Source organism: Orbicella faveolata, unplaced genomic scaffold (genome assembly GCF_042242905.1).
Source record: "Orbicella faveolata isolate gen_17 unplaced genomic scaffold, um_ofav_v1 contig_47, whole genome shotgun sequence".
NCBI classification, from domain to species: Eukaryota; Metazoa; Cnidaria; class Anthozoa; order Scleractinia; family Merulinidae; genus Orbicella; species Orbicella faveolata.
Window position 1 is genome coordinate 9,732,501 of NW_028301577.1, and position 18,594 is coordinate 9,751,094.

Sequence of the window (18,594 nt, forward strand, 5' to 3'; positions counted from 1 at the left end):
TCTACCGCAAGCCGTAGTCGAACCCAGACTCCATCATCAGTTACTTCCGATGTACATTCGTATCGACAAAGATTACCCCATGCCCCTCTCCATCCAGGAAGGCCTACAGAGACTTGGACATGAGGTCAGGAATATAAGCGGTTTCGCAGTGGTTCAGGCTGTGGCCAGAAATGAGGATGGAACACTGACAGGCAAATCCGACCCCAGGAAGAGTGGCTGGGCTGCTGGATACTGACAAGCGTGCGAATACCGTCACGTGACTGTACAAAAGCGGGTGGTTTTCACGTATATTGCATGCCATTTCAAACTTTCGACTCATCAGCTAGTCATTTTTTAGTTATTCTGCGATTTTTGTAAAAGATCATGCAGATTTTTAGGTGTCAATTTATGATTAAAAACGAAGTTTTTTCTCATAGTTATCATGTAATGAAGGATTTGAGAGAGAGTCATTAGGAATTGTAGAGGGGGTAGGGGTGGGAATGGTGCTATTGTAGTCAACGTTCAACACGCTACTTGGCTTTAATCGACAAGACGAAATGTGTAATTTAACGATAGAGTGCGAAGAAAGCGATGAAAAGGGAGCGGTTGCTACAAACAAAATAAATTACAAGTTATAGACGAATACAATAAAAGAAACAGAAATAACGAGCCGAAGGAAGACGATACTTACAAGCTTTGTATGACTAGGAAGCTAAGGAACACGTAAAAGGAAAACGACAGGGCGGTAAATGAAACGAGATGATAGTAGCGTCGCGATGAAAATGCACAAATAAACTAGAAAGACGCATACAAAAGGGGACTGAAACAAAACAAAATTATGCGAAAAAACCTAACAGAATATCGATAACGTGAAAGCGAGATAAACGAAAAGAATGCGATGATCACGAAAGAATGCACGTTCAAACGGAAAAAAATAACAAAGAATTAAATGCGGCTGCAACAGGTGCACTTGCTTGATGGCAACTGACCTACTCTATTTCGGTAATATTTGTTCTTAGGGGAGGGGGGAGGTAAACAATTTTCGGCCTTTGGGGCCTCACATGTTTTTCGCTCTAACAATAGAGCGATCTTTTAGCGCCATTTTTCGTCATTAACATACAGCTGTACGTCTTTGCGCTTAGAAGGCATCATGCTAGATGCAAATTGCCTCCAAACATTCAATCGAATTCAAAGAGGTTGTGAAACTTAACAATTTGTTAAATATTTGCCACTATGGATTGTGATATTCAAGGAGAAATTGGCTTTTCAAAAGTGCAAAATGTTTGGGTGGCAATAGAGCTTTAGCCTGCGTCGCAGACGGAAATATACCCACGGAAGGTTGCCTCTGATCTTATGAGCTCATACAATTTTTCTTTTAAATTGAGTTTTTAAATTCGCGTCGAACAAAGAGTATTCAATACGTCGTTCTTAAATCCCTTAGCAGAGTTAATCGTGCTATGCCCTTTCGATATTCAAACTAAAATTTTTGTAGCTGGATCAAAAACTGAATCGTTTGTGCTAATGGAAAGATGGTGCTATAGCGGCTTGGTCACGCTGTCACGCTATCACTCTTTTTTAAATTATAGTTATCTATCCCTTAATCCAAGGTTGAAAATGATGATTGGAAATATTGATTCCACGATCAATTACTATTTTTCTAATTTTTGTGATCGAGTAGGGAGGCATAACTTACACAAGGAGTATTTTGGCAATCATACATTTGGTTAAAATGCACAAGTCTTGTTAATCAATAGAAAGGATATATGAATATTTGTCGAGGAAAAGGTTGTTGTTATTCATCGTGGTAGATGCAATAATAAAGTGTATTATCGTTTGTCTCACGATGTAGTCACTTGAGATGTAGATCGTGACGTTTCGACTGCTTACTGCTAGTCTTCTTCAGGCGATAAGGTCGACTGATTGCACGGTATCATTTATATCACAAAGGTCGGCTGTGATTGGTGCATTTCGATCCTCCTATTGTTCCATTGTTCCGGCGAGTAGCTGTTCCCTCAGTGGTCTGCTGTTGTACCGTTCTCCTGTTGTTGTGTTTCTTGATCGTGGGTATCCATGCTTCAGGAATTTCAATTCCACTATCCCTGTTGATGTTGTTAGGGTGAAGTCTTATGTGAATAGCTTCCTTGACCCTACGTGTGTACCAGTGAGGATCTCGATCAATAAACTTGACCTCATTCCAGATAGGATAGTGGCCGGTCTCGTGGGTGTGTTCAGAAACGGCGGAGGTCTGGGTACGGGCGAGTCGTATATCCCTGTCGTGTTCTTTGATCCTCTCCTGCATAGATCTTCCTGTTTCCCCGATGTAGACTTTGCCGCACTCACAGGGAATCCTGTAGACAACACCATCTTGTTTAGCCGGGTTGACGGTGTCCTTTGGTCGCACTAAGTGTGACCGAAGTGTCGTGTCGGACTTAAAGACGGTGCGAATGCCTTGTTGTTCTAGGCAGCGGCGGAGAGACTCCGAAACTCCTTGGACATAAGGTAAAACGGCGGTGGATTTAAATTCAGCGACAGGCTCTCTTCTCGGGGTTGTTCGTGCCTTTGTGATCTTCTGTTCAAAAGAGGAGGGATATCCGTTAGAAACAAGTACAGATTTACGAGCAACGAGACGGCACAGCCATGGGGAGCCCTGTATCCGCGGTTATTGCTAATCTCTACATGGAGATATTTGAAGAACAAGCAATAGAGTCCGCACCTTACAAGCCTAAGATCTGGAAACGCTACGTAGATGATACTTTCACCATCCTGGATCGGGATAGAGTTGACGTCTTCCTGCAACACCTGAACAGTCAACAACAATCAATCCGTTTCACCATGGAGATCGAGAACAGCAACAAGATCGCCTTTCTCGACACGTCAGTTTACAGAGAACCTGATGGCCGCCTTACCACCAGCGTCTACAGGAAACCAACACATACTGATCCGGTACCTAGCGTATGATTCACACCACCCTCAGTCAGTAAAGCGCGGTATTGTGAAGTGTCTGTACGACCGGGCTAAACGTCTCGTCACCAAGCCATCAGTAATCGCTGGAGAGAAGAAACATCTGTCATCTGTACTTGTTTCTAACGGATATCCCTCCTCTTTTGAACAGAAGATCACAAAGGCACGAACAACCCCGAGAAGAGAGCCTGTCGCTGAATTTAAATCCACCGCCGTTTTACCTTATGTCCAAGGAGTTTCGGAGTCTCTCCGCCGCTGCCTAGAACAACAAGGCATTCGCACCGTCTTTAAGTCCGACACGACACTTCGGTCACACTTAGTGCGACCAAAGGACACCGTCAACCCAGCTAAACAAGATGGTGTTGTCTACAGGATTCCCTGTGAGTGCGGCAAAGTCTACATCGGGGAAACAGGAAGATCTATGCAGGAGAGGATCAAAGAACACGACAGGGATATACGACTCGCCCGTACCCAGACCTCCGCCGTTTCTGAACACACCCACGAGACCGGCCACTATCCTATCTGGAATGAGGTCAAGTTTATTGATCGAGATCCTCACTGGTACACACGTAGGGTCAAGGAAGCTATTCACATAAGACTTCACCCTAACAACATCAACAGGGATAGTGGAATTGAAATTCCTGAAGCATGGATACCCACGATCAAGAAACACAACAACAGGAGAACGGTACAACAGCAGACCACTGAGGGAACAGCTACTCGCCGGAACAATGGAACAATAGGAGGATCGAAATGCACCAATCACAGCCGACCTTTGTGATATAAATGATATTGTGCAATCAGTCGACCTTATCGCCTGAAGAAGACTAGCAGTAAGCAGTCGAAACGTCGCGATCTACATCTCAAGTGACTACATCGTGAGACAAACGATGAATATTTGTTTCATTATTTCAATAATTTATAGAAACCTCTTATAATTTTGGCAATTGTTCTTTAACTTTGAATCTAGTCAATAAAAGAATGGTTAAACTACGGCCCGATCATGGCTACTTGTCACACTTGAGTTCGGGCAAAAGATAAATTGGAGGCTTCGCGCCCCGCGTCGTGATTTCGAGACGGAAAACGTGACTGTTTTGCCTATTATTGTTGACCCATGTCTAAACAATTTTCCGCTTTCATGAACGTTAATTTGAAATTTATCCTGACTTAAAGGAAGAGTTATATCACTATTGCCCAAATCCCCCTCTTCATAGGCCATATCCGAGTTCGCTCTTCTCACTGTGTCAGTAGGAGTTTTCTTGTGAAACCATTCATTTGGAAATATTTCTTAAAACCATTTTACCTCAGCTTTAGGTAGAACAAACTTATTTCATGTGAATTAAACATTTTCCCCATGAATCGTTCAGAAACAGAGACACAACACAACTTGGAACTGGCCTCTTGTCACCGAGCACCAAATAATTAAGCCGGCAAAGTTTGGATTTCAAAATCTTACTTTTTATTCACAATTTTCAATCTCTACAAGCTTATACGACATTGGTAAATATGTTGTAACGAAATTGCTAATGTCACAGAGAATATATCACTGTTTATTTACAAAATTCAATGATATAATGTCTGCTAAAAAAACGTACAAGTGTAGCAAATGCATGTTACATGAATAACCTTAAAGTCAATCATAACAGACTTTTGAAAAGCTATTCTTAATCAGTTGCTATTAAAATTATTGGAGAGGCCGATATCTTGGCCTCTCTAATTCGTCCATAGTTCGAATTTTAATTTTCTCAAAATAGGCAATTCTTTCATTTTTCAATTGTTTGATTCAGTCTATTTGCCTTCATAAAAAAGACGAATTTTCAAGTCTTAGACAAAAACAGCCTTAAAAACTAAATTAAAGAAACATTAACCTCTTAAGTAAATCTGAGTAAATAAATTTCGATCAAAACTTAGAATCCTTACAATAGTTAAATCACATAATCGGAGGCGCGATCTGACTTGCTATTACACAGGGCTATACTGGATAAAAACCTAGTTAATAGGTAAATCGTAAAACTACTGATAATTAAAGAATGTGTCAAACGGAAAAATAAAGCGCGCACAGTTCTATGCGAATTAAAGCAGATCACACTAATCTCGAATACGAAATGGCCCGAAATTTCTAACAGAGATCATTTAATTGAAAAAGCGTGTCGCGAAACAATGGAACATCAAATCATATTTTGTAGCAGCTGACTGAATTACGTCATGTTGATCTTTATCTACTCGAAGACCTGAATACGATCGTTATTGAAGTCAGACACAACTATTTTACCATCACTGAGAACTGCTGTAGAGACTGGGTTATGTAACTCTCCCATCCCGGTGCCTTTGGTTCCAAATTTTGTGATAAACTTCCCATTCAGTTCAAACACCTGAACCCTATGATTCAATGTGTCACAGACCATCAGGTGTCCTGCCTTGTTAACAAACAGGCAATGAGGTTTATTGAACTCGCCGTCGCCCTCCCCCTTCTTTCCAAATTTGTACAAAAAATCTCCCTTCCTAGAAAACACCTTGATAGAATTTTCTTGGCCATCTGAGACTATGAGAAAGTTGTCATACTGCACGCAGTGCACGGGTTCCCTGAGAGAACACTCCCCGCCAATTTTACGTAAAAACTGGCCAGTGGGAGAAAAGATCTGAATTACTTTGTTACCTGAATCAGCGACAATAACACTCCCGTCACTGTCTGTAGATAAACCATGGGGAAACTGAAGCTGATGATCAAGATTTCCTTTTTCGCCAAATTGGTTCAGGAACTCACCCTGCTCACTGAACAATTTAACACGGTGGTTGTTACTGTCCACCACTAAAATATTTCCATTCCTTATATCAAAAGCTATCCCGGTAGTAAAGTCAAATTCTCCCTGTTTATCACCCTCTTTACCAAACGATCTTACGCAATTTCCATCACTACTAAACAGGTGGACTCTGTTGTTACCAACCTCAGTCACTGCAATTTCATCACGCTCATTCACTGCCACTCCCCAAGGCCGATATAGCATTTCAGCAGCCGAGCCCAGTTGTCCAAACGATGAGACGGATCTGAACTCTCTAGCTTTGACTTGAACTGAAAATGGGCTGCCATGAATGTGTTCCTCATTTACTTTTACTGATACACTGCATTTTCCAGTTTCTTTGGCAAAGTAACTGATGTTGTAGCTGCCATCTTTATTATCTTGGACTCGCGCTTTCGTCGCACAGCCCTGTCCTTGCTGATTTCTGATTTCAACGGTTAGACAGTCACGCTCGTAATAACATTGTTCTCCTTCAGCATTTCTTGTTGTCAAAACAAACTCTGCTTGAAGTCCGACGACGGCTTCATTGATTCCTTTTCCTTCGGCATTTGATTGCTGCGCACTAGTCTTGGGAAGGAAGGTTTTGAATGAGCCGATTCCTTCAGTGATTGCTTTCTCTAGTAATGATTCGTTTTCCACGAAAATAAATTGACAAAGACCTTCAAGGTCACAGTCGACTTCTTCTCCTTCAAGCCTGACTCCTTCCTGAAAGATTGTTTTCAATGTCTTATCTAACTGCACTATCTCAGGGCTTGTGCTTCGCTTTAGAAGTGTCTCAGTTTTTTCAATTCCTGTCTCAATCTTTTGAGCTGGGTGTTCAATCTCATTCCTTTGTATTCCCAGTTGCTGGAGTGATTGTTTTTCTTGATTTTCTACTTCATGAATGATCTCCTGTTTCTTCGCCTCGATAACAGCAAATAGGTTATCAACAAACTGTTGCACGCTTCTCTTCGCATTGGTGACTCTTCCTTGAATTTTTGCACAATTCTGTTCAATTTGAAAGATTTTATTTCTCATCTGTTGCGCCATTTCCTTTTGAGATTCAATCACAGACTTCGCTTCTGCTTTTCTTTCATTTGCCGCTTCTTCCAAAAGTATTTTGACGTGGCTGTCATGAATGGTTGCAACACAAGAGTTGCAAATGGGTTCTGCACAGTCATTGCAAAAGAATTTCAGTTTTTTCCTGTCGTGTCCTGGCTTTCCACAAAATGCTGGTCGCTTTAACACGTCTTCGATGTCTTGATCTTGGAAATTTCATCCACCAAGACATCTAAAAGCGAGAGGAGAATGAGATCGATGCAAGTTTGACATCGTAGCAGCTTGTAACCGAGGCACTCTCACACATTTGACGAAAATAATACCCCATCTCCCGAAGATAACTTGACGAATTAGAATTATTTAGTCTGAGTGTCTGATCTGCATCTTGCGGGCTTAAAATCAACTTCTAACTGGATGTATTGAATCACGCCTTCTTCGTCGTGAAGTTGATTTTGAACAGAAAGAGCAGGGAGTAGATATATATCTGCAATGCTTCTTTAAACAACAGCACTGATGAACGCTGATATTAAAAACATTTAAATTTTGAGCAGGTTGCACGAACTTGCTCTTAGCAATACAATAATGGTGATAATTGCGAATGATTTTTACCTGGACTGCATGGCATATTTGATTCATAACCGGGCTATGTTTTCCTTAATACACGATTTTTGGTTTTAGGTGTCAATTTATAATTAAAAACGATGTGAACTTGTTTTGTCGCAGTTGTCAGGTAATATGGGATTTGAGGGATAGTCATTGGAACTTGTAGGGGGAAGGGGAGGGTGGGAATGGTAGGCTTGCTTGACAGAAACTCTGGCCAATAGTTCTGCTGGTCAAAGTATTCGCCATTAAATCTGACATACTCTATTTCGACAATACTTACCTTGAATTTAAGAGAAGGGGGCGGGAGGACGAAGCGACCATTTTTGGGCCTTTTGGGCTTCAAATATGTTTTTCAGCAATAAGTCGTTCGTGCCCCTACATTCCTTCCTGTTGTAATCCACATACAGAGTGATCTTGCTGATGACATTGTTTACATTTTTCTTCATTAACATACGAATTTGCACTGAGAAGGCATCATGCTAGATGCAACAGTACCTCCAAACATTCAATCGGATTCACAGAGATTGTGAAACTCAGGAATTGGTTACGTTTTTGGCTCTATGGGTGAGATATTCAGGGTGAAATTCGCTTTCAAATAGTGCAAAATTTCTGTTCGGCAAAAGCGTCAGTAATTAAGTTCATACATTCTTGTTGAAATTTTGAGGTTTTAAACCTCCATCGCACAAAGAGTATTCAATACGTCGGGGCTCAAATCCCTTGGCACAGCTAATTGTTCTATGTCTTCAATATTCAAAACTGGTATATTTTTGAAACTTGATCAAAAACTAAATCTCTTGTGGAAATGATGCAAATCTTGTTAACAAAGATTCTCCTATGGCGACTTGTTCAGGCTTGTTTTCACGATGAATTCTCAGCAGCTTATAAACATCGATTTCTTTTCTTTCTTTCTTTTTTGATTTTCTTTTATCGAGCAGAGAAGACATAACTTACACAAGGATTATTACACATTCAGTTAAAAAGATGTACAAGTCTTGTTTAGTAATCAATACAACGGACTAATGAACATTTGTTTCATTATTCTAATATTTTATAGAAATCTTTTAAGCTTCCGGTCATCGTTGTTTAATTTTGAATCTAATCAATTAAAACGAGTATCCTTGAACGCGCCCCAATCATTGTCTCGCTTGAGTTCGGGCAAACGATAAACTGGAGGCTTCGCGTCACGCGTCGTGATTTCGAGACGAAAAATGTGACTGTTTTGCAGTCTATTGTTGACCCATGTCTACAAATATTTCCACTTTCATGAATTTCAAATTTTCTCCTGGTTTAGTCTTTGTGTTTAAAGAAGAAACAATAAAGGAAGAGTTTGAGGATAAAACAAACTCACTATTTCCCAAATTTTCCTCTTTAACGACCATTTCCGAGTTGCCTTTCATCGCTGTTTCAAAACGAGTTTTCGTTTGAAGCCATTCATTTGGAAATATTGTTTTAAAAACCATTTTACCCCCGTTTTAGGTACAGCAAACTTATTTTCATGTGAAATAAACTTTCTCCCCATGATTCGATCAGAAGCAGAGATAAAGTGTAACTTGGAACTGGCCTCTTGTCACTGAGTACCAAATAATTAAGCCAGCAAAGTTTGGATTTCAAAGTCTTACTTTTTGTTCACAATTTTCAATCTCTGCAAGCTTATATGACATTGGTGACTATGTTGTCACGAAATTGCTAATGTCACAGAGAATATATTACTGTTTATTTACAAAATTCAACGATATAATGCCTGCTAAGAAAACTTAGTAACTTGTTTACAAGAGTATTTAAAATTATTTACTGGCTGATATTGAGGGTCTGGATGAGGCCAGTAAACCTAGATAGCTGACAACAAGTCCTAATTATAACTGTCAGCTTGGAAATAAAGCTTTCTTTAACGAACTGCTAACTGATTCAAAATCAGCAAATTTACTGATCTGGGATGAAAAATTAACTGATTGCTGAGAAATCACCGAAAATTAAACTGATAAACTGATCGAGATTACATCATCTCTATCCAGACCCTCTGATGTTGAAAACCACTCGAAACTTTAAGTTCCAGCTTTGCATCGAGTTACATTTCTGGCAAGTATTCTAAATTACATTAACTTGATATAAATTTAACACTGTTTCCGGTTGTAAGGGTGTAACAAAGAAATGTTACATCAATAAAATTAACTTAAAATCAATCAAAATAGTCTAAAATAAGAGTTTCTCTAATTCGTCCATTTTTGAGTTTAAACTATTCCCAATAGGCCGTGATTATTCATTCTTCGATTCTTAGATTGTTCAGTCCACTATCCTTTATGATTAATTCGAATTTTCGAGTTTTAGAGAAAAAACAACTTTATGAGCTTAGATATTTAAAAGCGTCAGTGACCGATTATGCAGATACACTTCAATAAACACTTTGAATCCTTACAATAGTTAAATCACAGAATCGGACGCATAACTTGCTATTACACTATACTTGGTGAAACCCTAACATGATAAATGGCTCAATCATAAAATTGCTGATAATCCAGGAATGTGCTAGAACGAAAAATAAAGCGTGCACTCTTCTGCGCGATTTAGCGCAGATCACACTACTCACGATAAAGAAATGGCGCGAGATTTCAAACTGAACTGAAACTATGACAAAGCGTATCGCGGAAAATCAACTCAAATTTTGTAGCAGCTGAGTTAATTACATCATGTCGATTTACTCGAAGATCTGAATGCGATTGTTAATGAAGTCAGACACAACTATCCTACCATCGGTAAGAACTGCTGTTGAGACTGGGTTATTTAACTCTCCTATCCCGCTCCCTTTTGTTCCAAATTTTGTGAGAAACTTCCCATTCAGTTCAAACACCTGAACTCTGTGATTAAGTTTATCACAGACCATCAAGTGTCCTGCCTTGTTAACTGACAAGCAACGAGGTGTATTGAACTCCCCGTCTCCTCCCCCCTTCTTTCCAAATTTGTATAAATAATCTCCCTCCCTAGAAAACACTTTAATTGAATTTTCTCCGCTATCTGATACTATAAGAAAGTTGTCATACTGGACGCAGTGCCAGGGTGCCTTGAAAGAACCCTTTCCACCAATTTTACGTAAAAACTGACCACGAGGAGAAAATATTTTGATTAGTTTGTTACCAAAATCCGCGACAATAACATTCCCGTCACTGTCTACAGATAAACCAAGGGGACGCCCAAGCTGGTGATCAAGATTTCCTTTGCCACCAAACTGGGACAGGTACTCACCCCTCTCACTGAACAATTGAACACGGTGGTTGTTACTGTCCACCACTAAAATATTCTCATTCTTTATATCAAAAGCTATCCCGGAAGGACTGTCAAATTCTCCCTCTTTATCGCCCTTTGTACCAAACGATCTTAAGTAAGTTCCATCACTACTAAACAGCTGGACTCTGTTGTTACCAACCTCAGTCACTGCAATTTCATCACGTTCATTCACTGCCACTCCCCAAGGCTCTCTTAGCATTCCAGCAGCCGAGCCTCGCTGTCCAAACGATCTTAAGTAAGTCCCCACACTACTAAACAGCTGCACTCTGTTATTACCTCTATCAGTCACTGCAATTTCGTTACGTTCGTTCACTGCCACTCCCCAAGGATTACTTATCATTCCAGCAGCCGAGCGTCGCTGTCCAAACGATAACACGGATCTAAACTGTCTGGCGTTGACCTGAACCACAAATGGGCTGCCATGAATGTGTTCCTCGTTTACTTTTACTGATGCATTGCATTTTCCAGTTTCTTTGGCCAAATAGCTGATATTGTAGCTGCCATCTTTGTTATCTTGGACTCGTGCTTCCGTCGCACAGTCCTGTCCTTGCTGATTTCTGATTTCCACTGTTACACAGTCACGCTCGTCATAACATTGTTCTCCTTCAGCATTTCTTGTTGTCAAAACAAACTGTGCTTCAAGTCCGACGACAGCTTCATTGATTCCTTTTCCTTCGGCATTTGATTGCTGCGCACTAGTCTTGGGAAGGAAGGTTTTGAATGAGCCGATTCCTTCAGTGATTGCTTTCTCTAGTAATGATTCGTTTTCCACGAAAATAAATTGACGAAGACCTTCAAGGTCACAGTCGACTTGTCCTCCTTCAAGCCTGACTCCTTCCTGAAAGATTGTTTTCAATGTCTTATCTAACTGTGCTATCTCGGGGTTTGTGCTTCGCTTTAGAAGTGTTTCAGTATTTTCAATTCCTGTTTCAATCTTTTGAGCTTGGTGTTCAATCTCATTCCTCTGTATTTCCAGTCGCTGGAGTGATTGTTGTCCTTGATTTTCAACTTCATGAATGATCTCCTGTTTCTTCGTTTCGATAACAGCAAATATGTTATCAGCAAACTGCTGCACTCTTCTTTTCGCATTGGCGACTTCTCCTCGAATTTTTGCACAATTCTGGTCAATTTGGAAGATTTTATTTCTCATCTTTTGTGCTATTTCCTTTTGGGATTCGATCACAGTCTTCGCTTCTGCTTTTCTTTCATTCGCCGCTTCTTCCAAAAGTATTTTGATGTGGCCGTCGTCGTGAATGGTTGCTGCACAAGAATAGCAAACGGGTTCTTCACAGGTCTTACAAAAAAACTCCAGTTCTTTCTTTTCATGCCCTGGCTTTCCGCAAAATGCTGGTGGCTTTAACACGTCCTCGATGTCTTGATCTTGGAAGTCTTTAAGAGCCAACACTCTGTGGTCTTTATTAGCTCGGATTATGTTGTGTCCAGTGATACAGTCGTCACACCAGAATGCACAACACTGGAAGCAGTACAAACTCTGGGAGCTTTTTTTGTCACAGTTTCCACATTTGACGCCTGTAGTGCTACACGCTTGGATGGCCAACACATCTAGCAAACTGTTAATGCGAAAGTTGGTCGGCAGATCCTTCAAGTTTCCACTGCTAGGGACTCTACTCTCTCTTCTACATTCCGGGCATGTAATGATATCATGGCGGCCACTCGTTCGTAGAATTCCTTCCAAGCAGTGAAGGCAAAAACTGTGTAAACATGGCAGCATTTTTGGATCTGTGAATGTGATCATGCACACAGAACAGGATACTTCTTCATGCAGATTGCTTAGCAAGGTTTTTATATCCATGATTATGGAAAGGCGGAAAACAGGGAGGACTTGCAGTTGTAAACGAATTTAACAATGAAGTCTTGTGATCGAGCGTTTGATAATATTAACCAATCATAGAACGTTGTTTATAGACATGTTTGACATGTACGATTTCTAAAAATTTTAAAATGTGATCAGTTTAGCTTGACCTTATCCACAATTCATGTTGTGTCAGTTTCCTAACTGATTGAATGGTTGAAAGAAGACAGTCACTAAGTTTTGTGACATTGACCAATCACAGAGCGTCATTAGAGGTATTTCCATATCACACGACTTCTAAAAATAAGCACAGGATGAGCCAAGATTTCTGAGAATTGTAATTGAGATTCCTTGACCTTATAAATTTGAAAGGCTATCTTATACTTATGATGATACTTATGATTTTGATCAGAAAGAGCAGGAAATAGATCGATATATATCTGCCATGCTTCCTTAAACAACAACCCTCATGAATACTGATATTAAAAACATTAAAATTTCGAGTAGGTTGCACGAACTTGCTCTTAGCAATACAACAATAGCGATAACTGCAAATGATTTTTACATGCACTGCATGGCATATTTGATTCATAACCGGGCTATGTTTTCCTTATTCCACAATTTTTGCTTTTAGGTGTCAATGTATAATTAAAAACGATGTGCACTTGTTTTGTCGTACTTGTCAGGTAATATGGGATTTGAGAGATAGTTATTAGGACTTGTAGGAGGGTGGGATTTGTGGTCCTGCTTGATAGAAACTCTGGTCCCAAGAACAATAGTTCTGCTGGTCAAAGAAGTGGCCATTAAATCTGACGTACTCTATTTCGGCAATACTTAACTTGAATTTAAGAGAAGGGGGAGGAAGAAGCGACCATTTTTGGCCCTTTTGGGCTTCACTTATGTTTTTCCGGAATAAGTCGTTTGTGTCGCCTGCATTCCTCCCCGTTGTGATCCACATACAGAGTGATCGTGCTGATGGCACTCTTTACATTTTCCTCATCAACATACGACTTTGCAATGAGAAGGCATTATGCTAGATGCAACAGTACTTCCAAACATTCAATCGGATTCACAGAGATTGTGAAACTCAGGAATTGGTTACATGTTTGGCTCTATGGGTGAGATATTCAGGGAAAAATTCGCTTTCAAATAGTGCAAAATGTCTGTGTGGCAAAAGCGCCAGTAAGCTCATACATTCTTGCTGAAATTGAGGTTTTAAACCTGCATCGCAGCGGGCCTCAAATCCTTTAGCAAAGCTAATCGTTCTATGTCTTCAATATTCAAAACTGGTATATTTTTGAAACTTGATCAAAAACTGAATCCCTTGTGATGCAAATATTGTTAACAAAGATTCTCCTCTAGCGACTTGTTCAGGCTTGTTTTCACGATGAATTCTCACCAGCTTATAAACATCGATTTCTTTTCTTTCTTTCTTTTTATTTTGTTATCGAGCAGAGAAGACATAACTTACACAAGGAATATTTCAACAACATTACACATTCAGTTATAAAGATGCACAAGTCTTGTTTAATAATCAGTACAACAGACAGATGAACATGTGTTTCATTATTCTAATATTTTATAGAAATCTTTTGAGCTTTCGGTCATCGTTGTTGAATTTTGAATCTAGTGAATTAAAAATATATCCTTGAACACGCCCCAATCATGGGTACTTGTCTCGCTTGAGTTCGGGCAAACGATAAACTGGAGGCTTCGCGTCACGCGTCGTGATTTCGAGACGAAAAACGTGACTGTTTTGCGGTCTGTGGTTGACCCATGGCTACCAACATTTCCGCATTCGTGAATTTCAAATTTTCTTCTGGCTTAGTCTTCGTATTTAAAGAAGAAACAATGAAGGACGACGTTGAGGATAAAACAAACTCACTATTTCCCAAATTCCCTTCTTTAACGACCATTTCCGAGTTGCCTTTTACCGCTGCTTTAAGAAGATTTTTCGTGTGAAACCATTCATTTGAAAATATTTGACCTCAGTTTCTGGTAGAACAATCTTATTTTCACGTGAATTTAACTTTTTCCCCATGAATCGTTCACAAACAGAGATTAAACGCAACTTGGAGCGGACCTATTGTCACCGAGCACCAAATAATCAAGCCGGCTTAGTTTGGATTTCAAAATCTTACTCTTTATTCACAATTCTCAATGACTACAAGCTTACATGACATTGGTAACTATGTTGTAAGGAAATTACTAATGTCACAGAAAATAGGTCACTGTTTGTTTACAAACGATACTATGCCTGCTGAGAAAACTTACTAACTTGTTTACAAAAGCATTTAAAATTATTTACTGACTGACATTGAGGGTCTGGATGAGGCAAGTAAACCTAGGTAGCTGACAACTAGTCATAATTTTCTCTGTCAGCTGGGAAATAGCGCGTTTTTTTTAACGAATAGCCGAGATTCACGATCAACAAATTTGCTGATAGCTGATATATGAGCTGAAATTTTAACTGATTGCTGAGAAATCGGCGAAAACTAAACTGATAACTGAGATTACATCACTTCTATCCAGGCCCTCTGATGTTGATAACCACTGGAGACTTTAAGTTCCAGCTTTGCTTGGAGGTGCATTTCTGATAAATATTCTAAACTACATTAATTAGATTCAGATTTTAAACTATTTCTACTTTCTTTACTTCAAAAGAGTGTATAGTAATGGTATACTACATCAATAAAGTTACAATCGATCATGAACAACATACAACTTAACTTGCTTAAAATTTTATTGTACAATCATCATGTTAGTCACTATTAAAATTATTGAAAAGGGCCGATATTTTGGCTTCTCTAATTCCTTCATTTCCGAATTCTAATTTCTTCAAAATAGACAATTCGGTTCTTCGATTGTTGATTCAATCCATTTTTTTCATAAAAAAGACGAAAAAAAAAACAGTCTTAAAAGCTGAATTAAAGAAATACTGACCTAAATACATTTCAGGATCAAAACTTAGGATCCTTACAGTCACGGTTGAGTCACAGGGTCGAAGGCCTGACTTGATCAAAACGAGTCAATAGGTAAATCGTATAAGTCCAGACAATCCAGGAATGGACTGAAGAGCATAATAAAGCTTGCACTCTTCAATACGATTTAACGCAGATCACACTACTCAGGACTACGATATGGCGGGAAATTTCTAACTGAAACTATGAAAAATCGTGTCGAAAGACAGTGAAAAAATCAGTTCATTTTTCTAGCGGTTGAGTTAATTACATCATGTAGATCTACTCGAAGATCTGAATGCAGTGGTTATCGAACGCAGTCACAACTGTTCTGCCATCACTGAAGACTACTGTAGAGACTGGGTTATGTAACTCTCCTATCCCGCTCCCTTTTGTTCCAAACTGTGTCATAAACGTCCCATTCAGTTCAAACACCTGAACTCTGTGATTAACTCTATCACAGACCATCAGGTGTGCTGCCTTATTAACTGACAAGCAACGAGGTGTATTAAACTCTCCGTCTCCCTCCCCCTTCTTTCCAAAATTTGTACACTGAAAATCTCCCTCCCTAGAAAATACTTTAATCGAGTTTTCTTCGGAGTCTGATACTATAAGAAAGTTGTCATACTGGACACAGTGCCAGGGTGCCTTGAAAGATCCCTCCCCGCCAATTTCACGCAAAGACTGGCCACAAGGAGGAAATATCTTAATCGTACTCTGTTACCCTTATCAGCGACAATAACATTCCCGTCACTGTCTAGAGATAAACCACGGGGATGCTGAAGCTGGTGAGTTCCTTTACTACCAAACTGGTTCAGGAACTTACCCTGCTCACTGAACAACTGAACACCGTGGTTAGAACTGTCTACCACTACAATATTGTCATTCTTTACTTCAAAAGCCATTTCACGAGGAAAGTTAAATTCTCGCTGTTTATCACCCTTAGTACCAAACGATCTTAAGTAAGTCCCATCACTACTGAACAGCTGGACTCTGTTGTTACCAACCTCAGTCACCGCAATTTCATCACGTTCATTCACTGCCACTCCCCAAGGGCTCTGTAGATTTCCAGCAGCTGAGCCTTCTTTTCCAAACGACAGCACGGTTCTCAACTGTCTGGGTTTGATCTGAACCGCAAAAGGGCTGCCATGAACGTGATCCTCATTTACTTTTACTGATACACCGCATTTTCCAGTTTCTTTGGCAAAAAAACTTATCTTGTAGCTGCCGTCGTTGTTATCCTGGACTCGCGGTTCTGACGCTAAGTCCTGTCCTTGCTGATTTCTGATTTCCACTGTTACACAGTCACGCTTGTCATAACATTGTTCTCCTTCAGCATTTCTTGCTGTCAAAACAAACCGTGCTTCAAGTCCGACGACAGCTTCATTGATTCCTTTTCCTTCGGCATTTGACTGCCGTGCACTAGTCTTGGGAAGGAAGGTTTTGAATGAGCCGATTCCTTCAGTGATTGTTGCGGCATTAAAGGTGTTTTCATATCACGCGACTTGTAAAAATAATCACGGGGTGAGCCAAGATTTCTGAGAATTGTGATCAGGATTCCTTGACCTTATAAATTTGAAAGGCTATCTGATATCTTTTTAATCAGATTATTGTGCTTCTAGTGGTAAAATGTTTGGAATAGTGTAGTAGTTTTCAGCGGGTTTGTCGCGCATTTAACTCTATTAAACCCATGTAGTTAGTGACTAGGCAATGTTACCTTTGGGCGACAAATGGCGTTCAAACAATTAAGAAACGCTGAGGAACTTGATTAGAGGATGAGGCGAAACGTGAATGTCGGTCAGCATTGTATTGTATCCACCAAGACATTTACAAGCGAGAGGAGAATGAGATCGATGCAAGTTTGACATCTTACCAGCTTGTAATATAACCGAGGCACTCTCGAACGTTTGACGGAAATAATACTCGATATCCCGAACATAACTCGACGAATTGGAATTAAAGCTTGAATACCTAAGTTCAGTCGAGTTGTCCTTTTTTGTAGCTAGAAGAGACTGAGATTGTAAGACGTCGTGAACGCTCGACGCACTCTCGAAAATTAGACGAAAACAATACCCAGTCTCCCGAAGATGACGTGACGAATTGGCAGTATGTAGCCTGAATGCCTGATCTGTATCTTGCGGACTCAAAATCAACTGCTACCGGGGTCTTTTAATCACGCTTTCTCTGTCGTTAAAGTCAACGCTTATTAATAATAAGAGAAGCCGGAAATATATATGCCGTGCTTCTCTTAAACTACAAAAATGATGAAACTGATGCATGAAAAAACATGAAAATTTCGACAAGGTCGAACGTATTAATAGTTAGCCACAAAAAATCAGCTACACAAAATGTCAGGAATAGTTTTAACGACTTTAACTTTGTTGCATGCTTACTACGATTATCAGTTGAGTAATACGCAACAGAGCTTTGGTAACAACGTTTTGACCTTAAATTATAAAATTACAGAGTTGCCACGGGCAACTTTCCTCGTTTCCAAGGGTAACAATATCTTCGCCTACAATTTCGCGCGCTTTGCTGCTAATGACGTCAAAGGCCGACAAGTTTCCACTGGAAATAGAGCCAGTTGCCTGTGACAACAACACGATTGAAACGTTAAAACCTGGGTACCAAACTTTCGTCGTGCCTTAATCATCTGATAATCGTGGTAAAAGTACAGTTAAGCCTTTTGGGAGCCTCCAGGAGTCTGAACTTTTTTAAAAGCTCCACCGTCCCTACTGGGTATACTCGCTATCCTTTTGGTTCGGACGCTTATATCACTTTATGTAACAGTATATATAGTATTATATCACTTTATTTAACAGTAATATTTCCGTGGGACACATGGGCTCTAGCGCACTTCAGCGCGAGGCATCACGCGATCACCCGAAGAGTTGCGGGATAGTGCGCGAGATTTAAGGTTTGCAAAAATCAAAACAAACATGGCGGCGCGAGGTTAACTTCGTAAAACTTTGTTTCCGCCAAGTTTAGTAAACTGTTCGCGTTGTCAGTTAAAATTACCCTCGAAAAGATTCATCTTTCAAACAGTTTCAAAGGAAAAACATTCTTTTAAACCACTGTGCTGGAACGTTAACGTAAATGAGAATTGTGATGATGATAGATGGGAATGTAGCCATAACACAACTGGAAAAAAGACCTGAGAGAC

The 18,594-nt window shown here is 39.9% G+C and overlaps 4 protein-coding genes and 1 pseudogene across 4 annotated transcripts in view; 1 reads left to right on the forward strand and 4 right to left on the reverse strand.

The window, feature by feature from the left end:
• LOC110066999 (glutathione hydrolase 1 proenzyme-like) overlaps positions 1-648 on the forward strand; it is a 12,969-nt gene extending 12,321 nt beyond the window's left edge. Inside the window, exon 8 of the mRNA XM_089279342.1 lies at positions 1-648. This exon is cut by the window's left edge and continues 32 nt beyond it. Within this exon, the coding sequence (XP_089135468.1) occupies positions 1-235 (235 nt within the window). The 3' untranslated portion in view covers positions 236-648.
• Positions 1-18,594, reverse strand: part of LOC149097048 (uncharacterized) — a 347,996-nt gene that overhangs the window by 83,317 nt on the left and 246,085 nt on the right. The window lies entirely within an intron of this gene.
• On the reverse strand, positions 4,377-6,992 carry LOC149097056 (E3 ubiquitin-protein ligase TRIM71-like; the record flags this gene model as incomplete). The annotated part of the gene is made up of 1 exon (XM_089279881.1): positions 4,377-6,992. A coding segment is annotated over one exon (1,833 nt), but the record flags the coding sequence as incomplete, so codon positions are not given.
• LOC149097057 (E3 ubiquitin-protein ligase TRIM45-like) lies at positions 8,979-12,676 on the reverse strand. Its single transcript, XM_089279880.1, has one exon. It carries the CDS (start codon positions 12,469-12,471, stop codon positions 10,072-10,074), a length of 2,400 nt encoding a protein of 799 aa, XP_089136006.1. The 5' UTR covers positions 12,472-12,676; the 3' UTR covers positions 8,979-10,071.
• On the reverse strand, positions 14,593-16,927 carry LOC149097058 (uncharacterized; annotated as a pseudogene).